Raw genomic sequence first — 13,029 nt, forward strand, 5'->3', positions numbered from 1 at the left:
ACAAGTGTAATGACCACTGCCCTGGTAGTCCTTTGACACTTCAACCATCTCTAAAGCTGAAGGTAATTTCTGTCCATTAAAGCAGAACTAAATTCCTGTTGAAAAAAAATGCGAGCAAGCAGGCTTTTATTGCAGAAGAGACATACACTGTCTCTCCTGCAATAACATGCCCCTACCTGCCTGCTCACCATCTACTCTGGCACTGTAAGCTGAGCTGCGCATGTGCAGCTCAGCTTATAGTGCCCGGCTAGTCTCTCAGTTATGGGATGTTGGCCAATGAAGAGGCCCAAAGACCGACCCTCAGTAGAAGATGCGGCGCAGGATCATTGGACAGATAAGTATGGTAGCTTTAGTTCTGCTTTAAGACTTTCCCCAGAAGAGTCTGCAGGAGCCTGACATTTCACCCGTGATCCACTGATCACGGGGAGCAATGCTTTGTAGGTTCCTTTGCAAAATAAATAAATAAATGAATATTTTTTTTCTAAGTATGTGCAATTTTTTGGGACTTTAAATGTTGCATTTCTACACCTTAGACCAAAAAGAGGGACAAATGAGGAGAAACGAGGGATAAAGATTTTAAAAGAAGTAACAGTTTCACTAAATGAGGGGCAGTTAGGAGCTATTCACTTACATGCTGACACTGTAATTGTCCCTAGCTTTTTTCCCCACTCTTGTCATTTGCACACTACACTGTGCAGACTCTCCTGTCAATGGTAAGCAGGATGTTTTGGAAACCCTATCCCGGTGTCTGCTGGTAGTAGTCACATAATTAGCTGCCTTCTGATGTCTGGGCTGGTGGGCAGCATGTGAAAGACAAACATGCAGCACACGTCTGTGAGCAGCCAAGTGAAGTGTGTCATTGCTGACTGACTTAACAGGTCCTTTCATTTCATGACTGATTCCCCCAACACCCTGAGTGACAACAGAAGCATATTGCCTCATTATCAGGTCAACTCCCTGTTTCATAATAATGGAATACTTACAGGCCTTTCAAAATGACCATTATCATTCATTTTTTTTAGAAGAATGGTCAAACATTCCCATAGACACACTCCTAAACCTTGTGGACAGCCTTCCCTGAAGAGTTGAAGCTGTTATAGCTGCAAAGGGTGGGAAAAAGCAAGATTGAACCCTATGGACTAAGACTTTAAAGTTCATGTGCGTGTAATGGTGGGCGCCCCAATACTTTTGGTAATATAGTGTATGTTAGCTATGATACCCATAAAGATCTGAATTCAAAACAAAAAACGGTAATTTTCTTACTTTGCTTTGACTAAGTAGGGAAAAGCAACAGGTTTGTTGAATTGTCAGTACCTAGCTGCTTCTAGCTTTCCTAAGAAAAAAGAAAAAGTGTGATCTGTAAGCTCAAAGTCAATCTATTTAGAGCTTACATAGGGCTGAGGGCCCTTTCCTTGCGGGATATTATCCCTACGGGATATTGCTTTCCCAAAGGAAAGCTGTGTTCACTGCTGCTAACAGCAACCTTACTAAAATTACTACTAAACAAAGTTTCTTAAGCTGGCAAGTAAGTTTACTAAAAGAACAAGAAACGGGGATTCGCATGTCCATGCACCAGTGGCCAATAAGACAGAATCAACCTTTGTTGGTTATGAAGTATATCATGGAAAGGAAGAAGAAGCAAATGAGTGTATGTGTATACTTACAGAAGGGAAGAATATGGATTCTGTAGGCGATCAGACGATAGAAAAATACCCAAATAAATCTATTCAGCTAGTCTTTTTAAGCCTATCCCTATGATATAGAAATATACAGTAATAAAATCACTATTTGTAGGGAGGCCTCCTCAGACAATTTGACTGACCAATTACCATGGTATGTTGTCATGCATCCAAGCCACTTGTTGGTCTCAGTCAAAAAAAGGGGTCTCATATCTTCATTGTACCTACTAGGCAATTTGACTGGCCAATTACCCTGGGATGGTGACTTGCGTCCAAGCCACTTGTTGGCCTCAGTCAAAAATAGCTTGCATGACAACATAAAAAACAGTTTGTTCACTATTCCAATACACCATGTGACCCATATCATACCCCAAGGTATGAAAAAATAGGTGCAAAAAATACCTTATCTCTACATGTTTCGCTCCCCTAAATGAGCTTCATCAGGTGTCCTGGACAAAGAACACCAAAATCGAAATAATGGGACTAACCAACATATTAGGTAAGAGAGCTGCCGCTCCAGGTGAGCTCACTAGGGTAATTGATGTCCACTCAGAAGCAGATGGGTGCTGGCAATGCACAGGATGTGCAAAAACAATAAGGATATGGACAGCCGCACTCCAGTAACTTGAAAAAAGACGTGCCCTTTATTGGGTACAGGAAAAAATGCACTACAGATATCAGCACACAGTGGGATAAACAGCTGACGCGTTTCGCATTGAGTGTCATAGCTATGATTAAGCATTGACACTCAATGCGAAACGCGTTGTTTTTGCATAACCAACATATTAGGTCCATGGTGATAAAAGGAAAATGGAAACAGTTTGTTCACCCTGTATTTATACCATTATGAGCAAAATGGCCACCATGCGTCCACGTGTAGTGATGTCATGATGTTACGTCATCACGCAATCGCTATTTTTTATTAGCCACAGTGCCATCTATCAGACTATCTGAGAAGTGTTTAGGCAATATTTGTCCTAAATATCAAGTGAAGCTCGATTGCTCCTCACTCCATCTTGTGGATGAAGGACAAAGTAATCCTGATCATGGAGCCAAGGAGCCAAACAGCCTGATATTTTACAGGCCTGGAAATATTGATTCATGTAACCCTATATACACTTCAATCAGATATTGAATAAGATTTCTGTGGCCAGTTAGAGTAAAATATATAACTGAGGACCCTCGTGTTCTGAGAGGATTTCCCCTGTGTATCTATCTCTCTTGTTCATATGTACAAGTCAGGTATAATAGATCAAACTATTTAATAGTGACTCCTCTTAACACTCAACTTGCTAAAAATTCTTCCCTTATTTTGATGTTTGGACATCAGACTAGTTGTCCCAAAGTTATATAAACACACAAAAGATGAGCAGGTGAACCCCTCATATAGATCACGAGGGGCCATCAATCCCAAATGGAAAATCTATTTGGCCTTCCTTGAGCCCAGACTTGTCTGCTGGGCTATCCAAGAGGTTGCTGGCTTCCTCTGAGAGTGACTTGAAGTCTATTTTCTTCTCAGGGAAGCTAGCCATAGCTATTGGACCCAGGCTTGGTCACTACTTTGCACAGATTTTTCAAAAATTCCTACCAAACAAAATGCCTACTATAATGTAATAATGTATAATGTATAATTCTCTTAAGCGGAGGTCCACACAAAAAGTGAACCTCCGCTTTTCGAAACCCCCCCTCCCCCCCATTTGGTGTCACATTTGGCAACTTTCAGGGGGGAGAGGGTGCAGATACCTGTATAATACAGGTATTTGCACCCACTTCCAGAAATAGACTCCCGCGGGAGTCACGCCCCTTCCCATCCCCCGTCCCCGTTGTCTTCTGGGAAACACACTGGTCCCAGGAGACAGCGGGGACCAGTAGGGACTTTCCGCGCTGCTCGCGCATGCGCAGTAGGGTACCGGGCAGTGTAGCCGCAAGGCTTAATTTCCTGATTCCCTCACCAAGGATGGTGGCGGGGCAAGCGAGAGACAAGCGATTGCTCAGGCTTCGACTGCCGACATCGTGGGCGCGCTGGACAGGTAAGTGTCCGTTTATTAAAAGTCAGCAGCTGCAGTATTTGTAGCTGCTGGCTTTTAATATATATATTTTTTTTTTAGGTGGACCTCTGCTTTAAGCTGGCAAGCAATTTTACTAAAAAGACAAGAAACAGAGGTGCGCATACCCACTCACCTGTGGCCAATAAGAGAGAATCAACCTTTGGCAGGTTATGAAGTTTATCATGGAAAGGAAGAAGGAGCATTTTAGTGTATGTGTATACTTATAGGATGACAGCAACATTACTATTGTCTTTTTCAGATGACAAATAAGGTCTTCTGTTCACATAAGAGCCTTCCAGTCAATGTAGAGCAAAATAGGCTAATGCAGCTTAGAAGATCAAGTGCAGGTCAAATACACCTGTCAATGAACTGTGAAGAATAGTAGATGCATCTCAAACTGATGTCAAATGCAAACAGCATTTGCCCATTGACATAAATCCAAAGCCTGTCTACACAGGTCCTAAAGGGTCACTTGAAAAAATGATATAGCTCCTAGTATGTAAAAAGTAGGCTTTAGTTCTTAAAGTGACAGTGTCTCTTTAATGGAAAACTATAAAGATTTAGCCTTGGTTCACACCTGTGAGATTTGTTATGCAATTTGACAGTTCAAAATCGCATGGCAAGTTGCCAGCAATGGAACCGTTCAAATTGTTGCGACTCAAGTCGCAGCAACTTTGAAAAAGGTTCCTGCGCTACTTTTTTGCAATTTCATTGCAACTTGCGTTGACTTCTATTAAATTAAGTTGCAAGCTGCAATGAAAGGGTACATTAAAATTGCACTGACGAGGCGGCTTTGAAATCCTGCTAAACTAGGGCTTGGGGTCAGTTTAATTGTAGTGTTTTTGTAACATTTTCACAATTTCATACTGATGTTTTAAACTGATACAGGGGGCATCAGTTCCAAGAACACTTTTGGTTTTTAAAGAGGAAAGCACAGCAGGATTTTCTTCCTTTAAGGCACTCCATACCTGACAGTGGTCACAAGATGCATTTTTTAAAACGTTTCAATAAAAATGTATAGAAAGTTAAAATTCCTATGCAGGCACCTGAATGGAGGGGAGAATGTGCTCTGCCTCTCTGACACATTCAACACTTGAGCTACTGAGTTCTGTAAACAACTGGCTGCCTTTACCACATAATCATAGCCTAGAAAATATGTTGAAAGGAGCCAAAAGCTCCTACTCCATTTGTAGGTGGGTTGTGGGGACAATAATTGACACAGTTAGGTATGGTGATGAACTTGTATTGAAGCAATTCAGCAACAGTTCACAAAAAAACGATGGGAAGACTGCCCAATCAGGTGCACTCACAGTTGCAGCAGCATGAACAGAGAGGGTTCCAGCCAAAATGACAGCATCTGTAAAGAGGGGCAGAATGTGGCCCGGCCGTTTCATGCCAAATTGGGAAGATGTCCAGAATGATGCAACCTTTCCCTTTCCCTCCTCGTCAGAAACCTTTCCCTGTTGCTAGTACTGTCCCAAACAGATGGGGTACCTTTCCCTGCACTACCCACTCGCATAAAAGCTTAAATAGGCACTGCCTGACCCAAAATGGCTACCAGAGTCACATGGGGCAACAACATCCAACCAGATAGCTTCTCCAGTGACCCAGGAAACCATAGAGGAACCAGATTCCTCCTGACTTCCACTGCAACTACAGGGCCACTGCGGTTGAGGACCACCTGCAGTGAAGGAAATAAACTGCAACTAACTACACATCCATATGCAACGTTTCAAATTATATTTATAGCGGTTTTTGGGTCTTGTGGCTGTGAAGCTTAAATAATCATTATTTTAAGATGTTGGAAGCTTTATATGTACCATTACTAAACACAAAAGGCAGGTGAAAGATAAAAGAATGGCTTAAAGCCGCAGGAAGCTGTATCCTTCTTGTTAAAGGGGAGTTCCAGACTTTTTTTATGTTTATTAAAAGTCAGCAGCTACAAAAAGTGTAGCTGCTGGCTTTTAATAAACAGACACTTACCTGCTCCATGGTTCCATAGCATCTTCATTCCAAGTGTGGGCAACCGGCCATGACAGCTTTCGGCTTCATGGGCGGGCACCCACTGCGCACGCGCGAGCGGCGCTGCGCCGTCCGATTGGACAGGCGATCGCCTACAGGGAGGGGCTGCAGTAAGGCGATTAAGATATTCGCCTTACCAGCCCCTCGGCGGAAGGAGGAAGTGGGACAGGAAGTCCCACTCCTCCTGAAGCCCCCACTCCCCCCCCCCCAAAAATGACATGCCAAATGTGGCATGTAAGGGGATGAGGAGTGGATGAAGCGGAAGTTCCATTTTTGGGTAGAACTCCGCTTTAAATACATTCATACAGTTCAGTGCAGTTAAACAGTGTAATATTTATAGAGAATCTATGTACTTATGTGTGATGTGCAAGACAGAGAAGAGTAAATATCTCCATGTTTATCTTAGAAGAGGAAGTCTGCTTTGATGGTATATACGCCCATACGGTGGTTGAAAGCATGTACCCATTGTTTGCTGTAGACTTTTATGAACATCCGGCACTTCTCCTGGCCTAACCTCAGAGCCCATGGACCTTTGACAATGCACAGTTGGGCTGTAATGGATCTGAATTTATGAATACTGATTAATGAGTAAAAAAGGGATTTAGAAAAATAATAAAGGGCTCTGTTTAGTTTCCAGAAGTAAAAGCAGATTTCTACCTTGGCAATGTTCCTGTTTAAGAAATTATATGCTTTCAGTATATAATGGCCTTAGTCAGCATTTCTATGCAGGAGTTCCTATTACTTAGCCTTTGGCTTCAGAAGCTAAATACAATACTGAAATCTTGTTTCCTCTGTGGATACTAACCCATCCAGTTTAGTGACTGTTTTGCATACAGAAAGAAGCCGGTGAAATAAACATTTGCACAACAATTAAAACCTTACCTAAAAAGGTAACGTCACCCCAAAGAACTGCCCACAGTAATCCTTGGTAATAGAAGAGGTACTATACCTCCCTTTCCAGGAGTGCTGTCTTGTAGTGACATAGGGGTCAGAAGATGGGTTTAGAGATTGTGGTGAGGGGACCAGGCATACAATACACCAGGGATATGCAATTAGCGGACTACCAGCTGTTGCAGAACTACAAGTCCCATGAGACATAGCAAGACGCTGACAGCCACAAGCATGACACCCAGAGGCAGAGGCATGATGGGATAGCTGGAGGTCCGCTAATTACGTATACCTGCAATACACCATGAAGTGTCAAATGCTGAATAGTTTGATGGAGAAAACTGAACAAAGAAAAGGTAGGATACATAGACTAGTAAACAGGTAAGAAAAAACTTTTCTATGACAGGGAACAGCTTTGGGAAGTTATATTGGGTGTCACTTAGCATTTTACTAAAACTGAAGAGTGCAAAATCTGGTGCAGTTTTGCATTGAAACCAATTAGCTTCAGTTTTTTTTTTTTTTTGTCAAATCTTATTTGAATAAGTTAAAGTTAGAAGTTGATTGGGTAACATGCACAGCTGCACCAAATTTTGCACTCTCCAGTTTTAATAAATCAACACCTTATGCTGGCCATACACTCTACGAAAAATCGTTCAAACTCACTTTTGAAAAACGAACGTTCGGTTGTGAGCACAAACGATATTGCCATCATGTAATGACCGATAAATCGTTCAGTGGACATAAATAAAAAAAAAATTGGTTCGTTTTTTTTACATATACCTAGTGCTGAAAGTTCGGACGGGAAACATATCAACCTTTCGATTTATCGCTCGTTCGGCAGAAAATTTCCAAACGTGTCCTTGTTTTTTTCTGCACAAAACGTCCCAACGATTATCAAGTTTGTGCCCATTAACTGTTCAAAAAATGAACGAACTGTCTGAAAGACAGTTTGCGCAAAAGTTATAGCATCTGCAAACTTTGGGAAAGATTTATGGAATTTATATGGCGTTTTTAATCTAATTTTTTTTCTACTAGTAATGGCGGCGATCTGCGATTTCTTGCTGTATTGCAGCGTTGCGGCGGACAGGTCGGACACTTTTGACAAATTTTTGGGACTATTGACATTTACAGAGCGATCAGTGCTATAAATATGCACTGATTACTATGTAAATGTCATTGACAGGGAAGGGGTTAACACTAGGGGGCAATCAAGGGGTTAGCTGTGTTCCCTATTGTGTGTTCTAACTGTAGGGGGGATGGGACTAACTAGGAGAGATGACAAATCATAGTTTCTACTTTGTAGAAACACACAACCTGTCTTCTCTCCTCAGACAGCACAGGGATTTGTGTGTTTACAAACCCCTGTGCTGCCGCTCGTGCACGTGATCACTCGTGGCCAGTGGCAATTGCACCCGACGCCCACACGTATCGGGTTCCCTTCTGTGCAGCAGACGCGTGTGCATCTCTGGTGGCGCACACCGACCCTCTGGTGGCTCTCCTGGAAAAAAGTTGTATATGTACGGGATTTTGCCCAGAATAGTCATTCTGCCCCAGTAAATCTGCGTGAGCCGGTCGGGAACCAGATCAATAGCAAAACTAAACCTGATTATGGTCTAGATGTCATACAAGAATGTTTGTCTCTTTCCCCAACGTGCAGCTCTTTTTGATGGAACCATGTTTATGGTCATTTATAAGTCAGTTAAATTCCCAAAAGTTTATTTTCATGTTTGAGGTATTTGTGTACATGATATGCCCTACTAGTGGTGGCCCGTCCATCTCCTAGACTGTAAGCTCTAACGAGCAGGGCCCTCCGATTCCTCCTGTATCTAATTGTATTGTACAGTAATTGTACTGTCTGCCCTAATGTTGTAAAGCGCTGTGCAAACTGTCGGCGCTATATAAATCCTGCATAATAATAATAAGGAGTGCAGGAGCGCCGCCCCCCTAATTTATTTGCCCGGTCCCTAACCTACATGCAGGACGCCGGACGCATGAATTTGCCTCCTCCTCAGACTGTGACTTCATCCTCAGCCCCAGAGCTGGCTCGGCCCGACCCTCCCCCGTCCGCTGGACGATGACTGTTTACTTAACAGGCTGGGAGCATGGTGAGTGTCCGAGTGTGGGTCCCAGAAGGTTGGGGGTTGTACGAAGGATGTGGTAGGGCAGGCAGGCAGGCAAGCAGGGGAATGCTATCTTTGTATGGAATGGGGGTTGATTAGTGACAATGAACAGTGTCTACAAACCATCACTTTCGTTAATGTTCAGTATATGTTTTGCTGCTGATTTCATAGAGGTACCTAAGATTGTAACATCAACTTTTTTCTTTTATTCTAGGGAGACATCAAACAATGATCGGCTTCACCATTCAGAAAGTCTTGGGCATTGCCATACTGCTGCTACACTACACATCTTGTCAACAAATTCAAGACAATGAGGACTCTCTGTCTTTCAGATTTACCCAGAGCATATATTATGCAACAGTTCATGAAAATTCTGCTCCTAAAACCTATATAGTGAGCCAGGAAAAGATGGGTGTTTACCTGAAAGACCCTCAATGGACGTTAAAGTATCGAATTGTGTCTGGTGACCCTACTGGTCTCTTTAAAACTGAGGAGCTGGTCGTTGGCGATTTCTGCTTTTTAAGAATTCGAATACGAAGTGGAAATACAGCTCTTTTAAATAGAGAGGTAAAAGATAATTTCCAACTACTCATCCATGCTTCTGAGAAATCCATAGATTTTGAAGCACAGACTAAAGTTGTCATCCAAGTTTTGGACATAAATGATTTAAGACCTCTCTTTTCAACCACATCCTATAAATTTACTGTAAGCGAAGATGCCCCTCTTAAATCAGTCCTAGGCAAAATCAGTGCTACAGATGCTGACCAGGGCCAGAATGCTATGTTCTACTATACCTTCAACACCAAATCCTCATTGTTCTGCATCCATCCAACAAGTGGCGTTGTAATGTTGATCGGTCACCTTAACGCAACCCAGAAATCTGTGCACAATCTTGAAATTTTAGCAGTCGACCGCATGAGAAAAATTTTGGAGGGTAATGGATTTGGAAACATGGCTTCTTTGGAAATCTTAGTGAAACCGACTCCAAAAAAGCCTCCTTTTATCTCCTCAGTAACAACAGCCATGGCAGATTCATCAGAAAGACTTCTTTATGCCACTGTAGTTATGGACTTGGAAGACCCGTTGTGCAGCATTGACTCTGTGGAGATTGTAAATGGTGATCCAAATGGTTATTTTAAGGTTTTAAGATCTTACTTGGGCAAAAATGAATTCACAGTGGTGTCTACTGCACAGATTAACTGGATGGAACACTCCCAGGGTTTCAATCTAAGTCTTCAGGCTAAAGACAAGAACAATCCTCCAATTTATTCCACTCTTAAAAGTATTTACATTCCTCCATGGAGGTATGCTATGGCAAGATTTGAACACGATGTTTATAAAGTACAAATTAGTGAATGTTCCCCTCCCGGTAGTCACGTTGGCATTGTCAAAATGATTCCCTCAGTTCCCTCAGGGGGATATTACTTAAAAACGTATTCTGACAAATTCAGACTTAACACTAAAACTGGCTTGATTATGACCAAGAAATATATGGATGTGAAAGATCAGTCACAGTACCATCTTGAAGTAACAGCACTTGATGGTCAGGTCTCTACTACTGTTATTGTTGACCTCATTGATTGCAATAATCACTCCCCCCTGTTCCCTCTGTCTAAATATGAAGGAGCCTTCAATGAGAATATCCCTGTTGGAACAACCATTTTGCAAGTACATGCCACGGATGCTGACCAGGGAGATAACGGTAATGTTACCTATAAATTAGTTGGTCAGGAAAACTCTCCTTTTATCATTGACCATTTTACAGGTGTAATTACTAACAGAAGAGTTCTTGACTATGAACTAAATCAGAGATTATATAATCTAAAAGTTTGGGCAACAGATCTGGGTGCCCCTTTTCGAAGACAATCTGAAACATACGTAGCTCTTACACTCAACAATTTGAATGATAACATCCCTATTTTTGAAAAAATCAACTGCAATATAAGCATTCCAAGTGACATAACTATTGGTGAGAAAGTGGCTGAACTCTCAGCAGTGGATATTGATGAGCTTCAGACTATACAGTATGAGATTCTTTCTGGTAATGAGTTACACAAATTCAGGTTAGACCCTATTTCAGGAGATATTACAGTTAGAGGTGATTTCTATGGTATGGCATCTTCTTCACCTTCCATCTACACCTTGATTGTTACTGCTAGTGATGGAGAAAATAAAGCTGAGCCCACTGTTGTCAACATTACTCTATTAAACAAAGGTTCACCCAAATCAGTATATTGTGAGGAGACAGGGGTACTAAACAAAATAACAGAAAACATGATCAATTCCTTCAAGTTACAATCTGAGATTCAACACTATGAGGAAGAAACATCTTTTAACACCCATCCAATAAATATTCATGCACCTCAATTTGATGACAACTTTCCCATATCAATTGATGTGGCTGAGGACATTGCTGTGAACTCTTCCATTTCCCAATTGCTCGCCATTGACCTGGATACTGGTTTCAATGGCAAGCTAGTCTATGCAATATCTTCAGGAAGTGATGATGGCTGCTTTAAAATCAATATGGGAACTGGGGAGTTGACTGTCTTTTCACCTTTAGACCATGAAACCGTAAGTTCCTATATCCTTAATATAACTGTGTATGACCTTGGAATACCTCAGAAGTCCTCTTGGAAAATCTTAGCAGTTAATATTTTGGATGTAAATGACAATGAACCAAAGTTCCCACCTTCAGGATACTGTATGTTACTACGAGAGGATGCTAAGATAGGTAGTGTTGTCCTCAAAGTGAAAGCAGATGACATTGACAAGGAAGACAATGGCAGGGTAAGGTATTCACTCCTAACTCCAACAGATGCATTTACAATTGATAGTGTCACAGGTGACTTAACAGTTAAGAGCATGTTGGACAGAGAGATGCTGTCAAAATATAAACTTAAAATAGAGGCCAGAGATCAGCCCAAAAAAGGCAGGCAACTTTTCTCCTTCACCGATGTTGCCATCACCCTGGGAGATATCAATGACAATGCACCATACTGCCGACCAATAACAGCTAATGTAAAAATTGCGGAGGACATTCCTGTAGGAACTGTTGTATATTTTGTGGATGCCCAGGATTCTGACACAGGCCCAAATGGAGAAGTGTTCTATTCTTTAATTAATGATGAAAGGGGAACATTCCGTATTGAGAAATTAACAGGGGCTTTAATACTTGAGAAAGAAATTGACTTTGAGACCAAGTCATTCTACAATCTGACCGTAAGAGCATCGGATACTGGCAGTCCATTCCCACATTCTTCTGTGTGCCACGTGGAGGTGGTAGTTCTTGATGTCAATGAAAACCTCTATCCACCTTTATTTAAATCTTTTGTTTTTCATGGAGCAGTACCAGAAAATGCACCAACTGGAACTCTAGTGCTCTCTATAACGGCTCAGGACCAGGACAAAGGAAAGGATGGTGAAATACGCTATTCTTTTAAGGATGGAACAGACCTCTCAATTTTCAGCATACATGAAGAGACAGGTGGGTTACATTGTTTGTTTGCTACAAATCAGTTCTTAACAACAGGTTAGTCTGATACTGTTCCCTATACAGTAATCTTAGTACCAAACTTCAGGAATTTCAGGGATTGCATAGGCACCAGACTTGAGGCTGGGTAAAGTTGTGGTAGTTGTAAACTAAAAACCTTCTACACAACTTCTAGGAAATGATGAGTAATATTTAATACAGGTACTTCCAAAGATCAAGAAAATCCAAATGTAGACAACCTGTACATACAGTATATACTGTATACGGACTTAAGGTATCCTTTAAACCAATGTATATTGAAAGCCAAAAACTTTTTGCCAGCCTTTTTATAGAGTAGGAAATAATTGAAACCCCTTTTTTTTTCTGTATGTGTTATATTTATTGGGAGGATTTGCCTTCACTTCCTATTCCAAGACACAACCAGAAAAGAGAGGAGATCCATTTTCACCCAATTAGATTATGAGCTCTTACGAGCAGGGCCCTCTTAACCTGCTTGTATTTTATTGTATTGTAACTGTTCTGTCTCCCTTTAGATTATAAAGCACTGTTGGTGCTAAATAAAGTAGGAAAATCTTCTCTTTGGCAGTTGGAGCCTGATCAAGTGTCTCTTTTGGAACTCTAAATGCTGGGTTATCTTTCACTTGCAATGCTGAAGACAATGGTCATCAGGACAAAAAAGGGAGTGAATCTTTCTAGTATGGACAGAGGTAGCACTAAAACCTGACAGGGGTTCCAACCCTTTGCTACTCTTAGTGAAAAAATGCTGGCTTTAGAGACAC

At 41.5% G+C, this 13,029-nt stretch overlaps 1 protein-coding gene across 1 annotated transcript in view; it reads left to right on the plus strand.

The window, feature by feature from the left end:
- The window catches only part of FAT2 (FAT atypical cadherin 2), a 180,860-nt gene that overhangs the window by 68,749 nt on the left and 99,082 nt on the right, over nucleotides 1–13,029 (plus strand). The window contains exon 2 of the mRNA XM_040345126.1: nucleotides 8,972–12,244. Within this exon, the coding sequence (XP_040201060.1) occupies nucleotides 8,986–12,244 (3,259 nt within the window). The 5' untranslated portion in view covers nucleotides 8,972–8,985. The remainder of the gene's footprint in view (nucleotides 1–8,971; nucleotides 12,245–13,029) is intronic.

This window comes from Rana temporaria, chromosome 3 (genome assembly GCF_905171775.1).
Source record: "Rana temporaria chromosome 3, aRanTem1.1, whole genome shotgun sequence".
NCBI classification, from domain to species: Eukaryota; Metazoa; Chordata; class Amphibia; order Anura; family Ranidae; genus Rana; species Rana temporaria.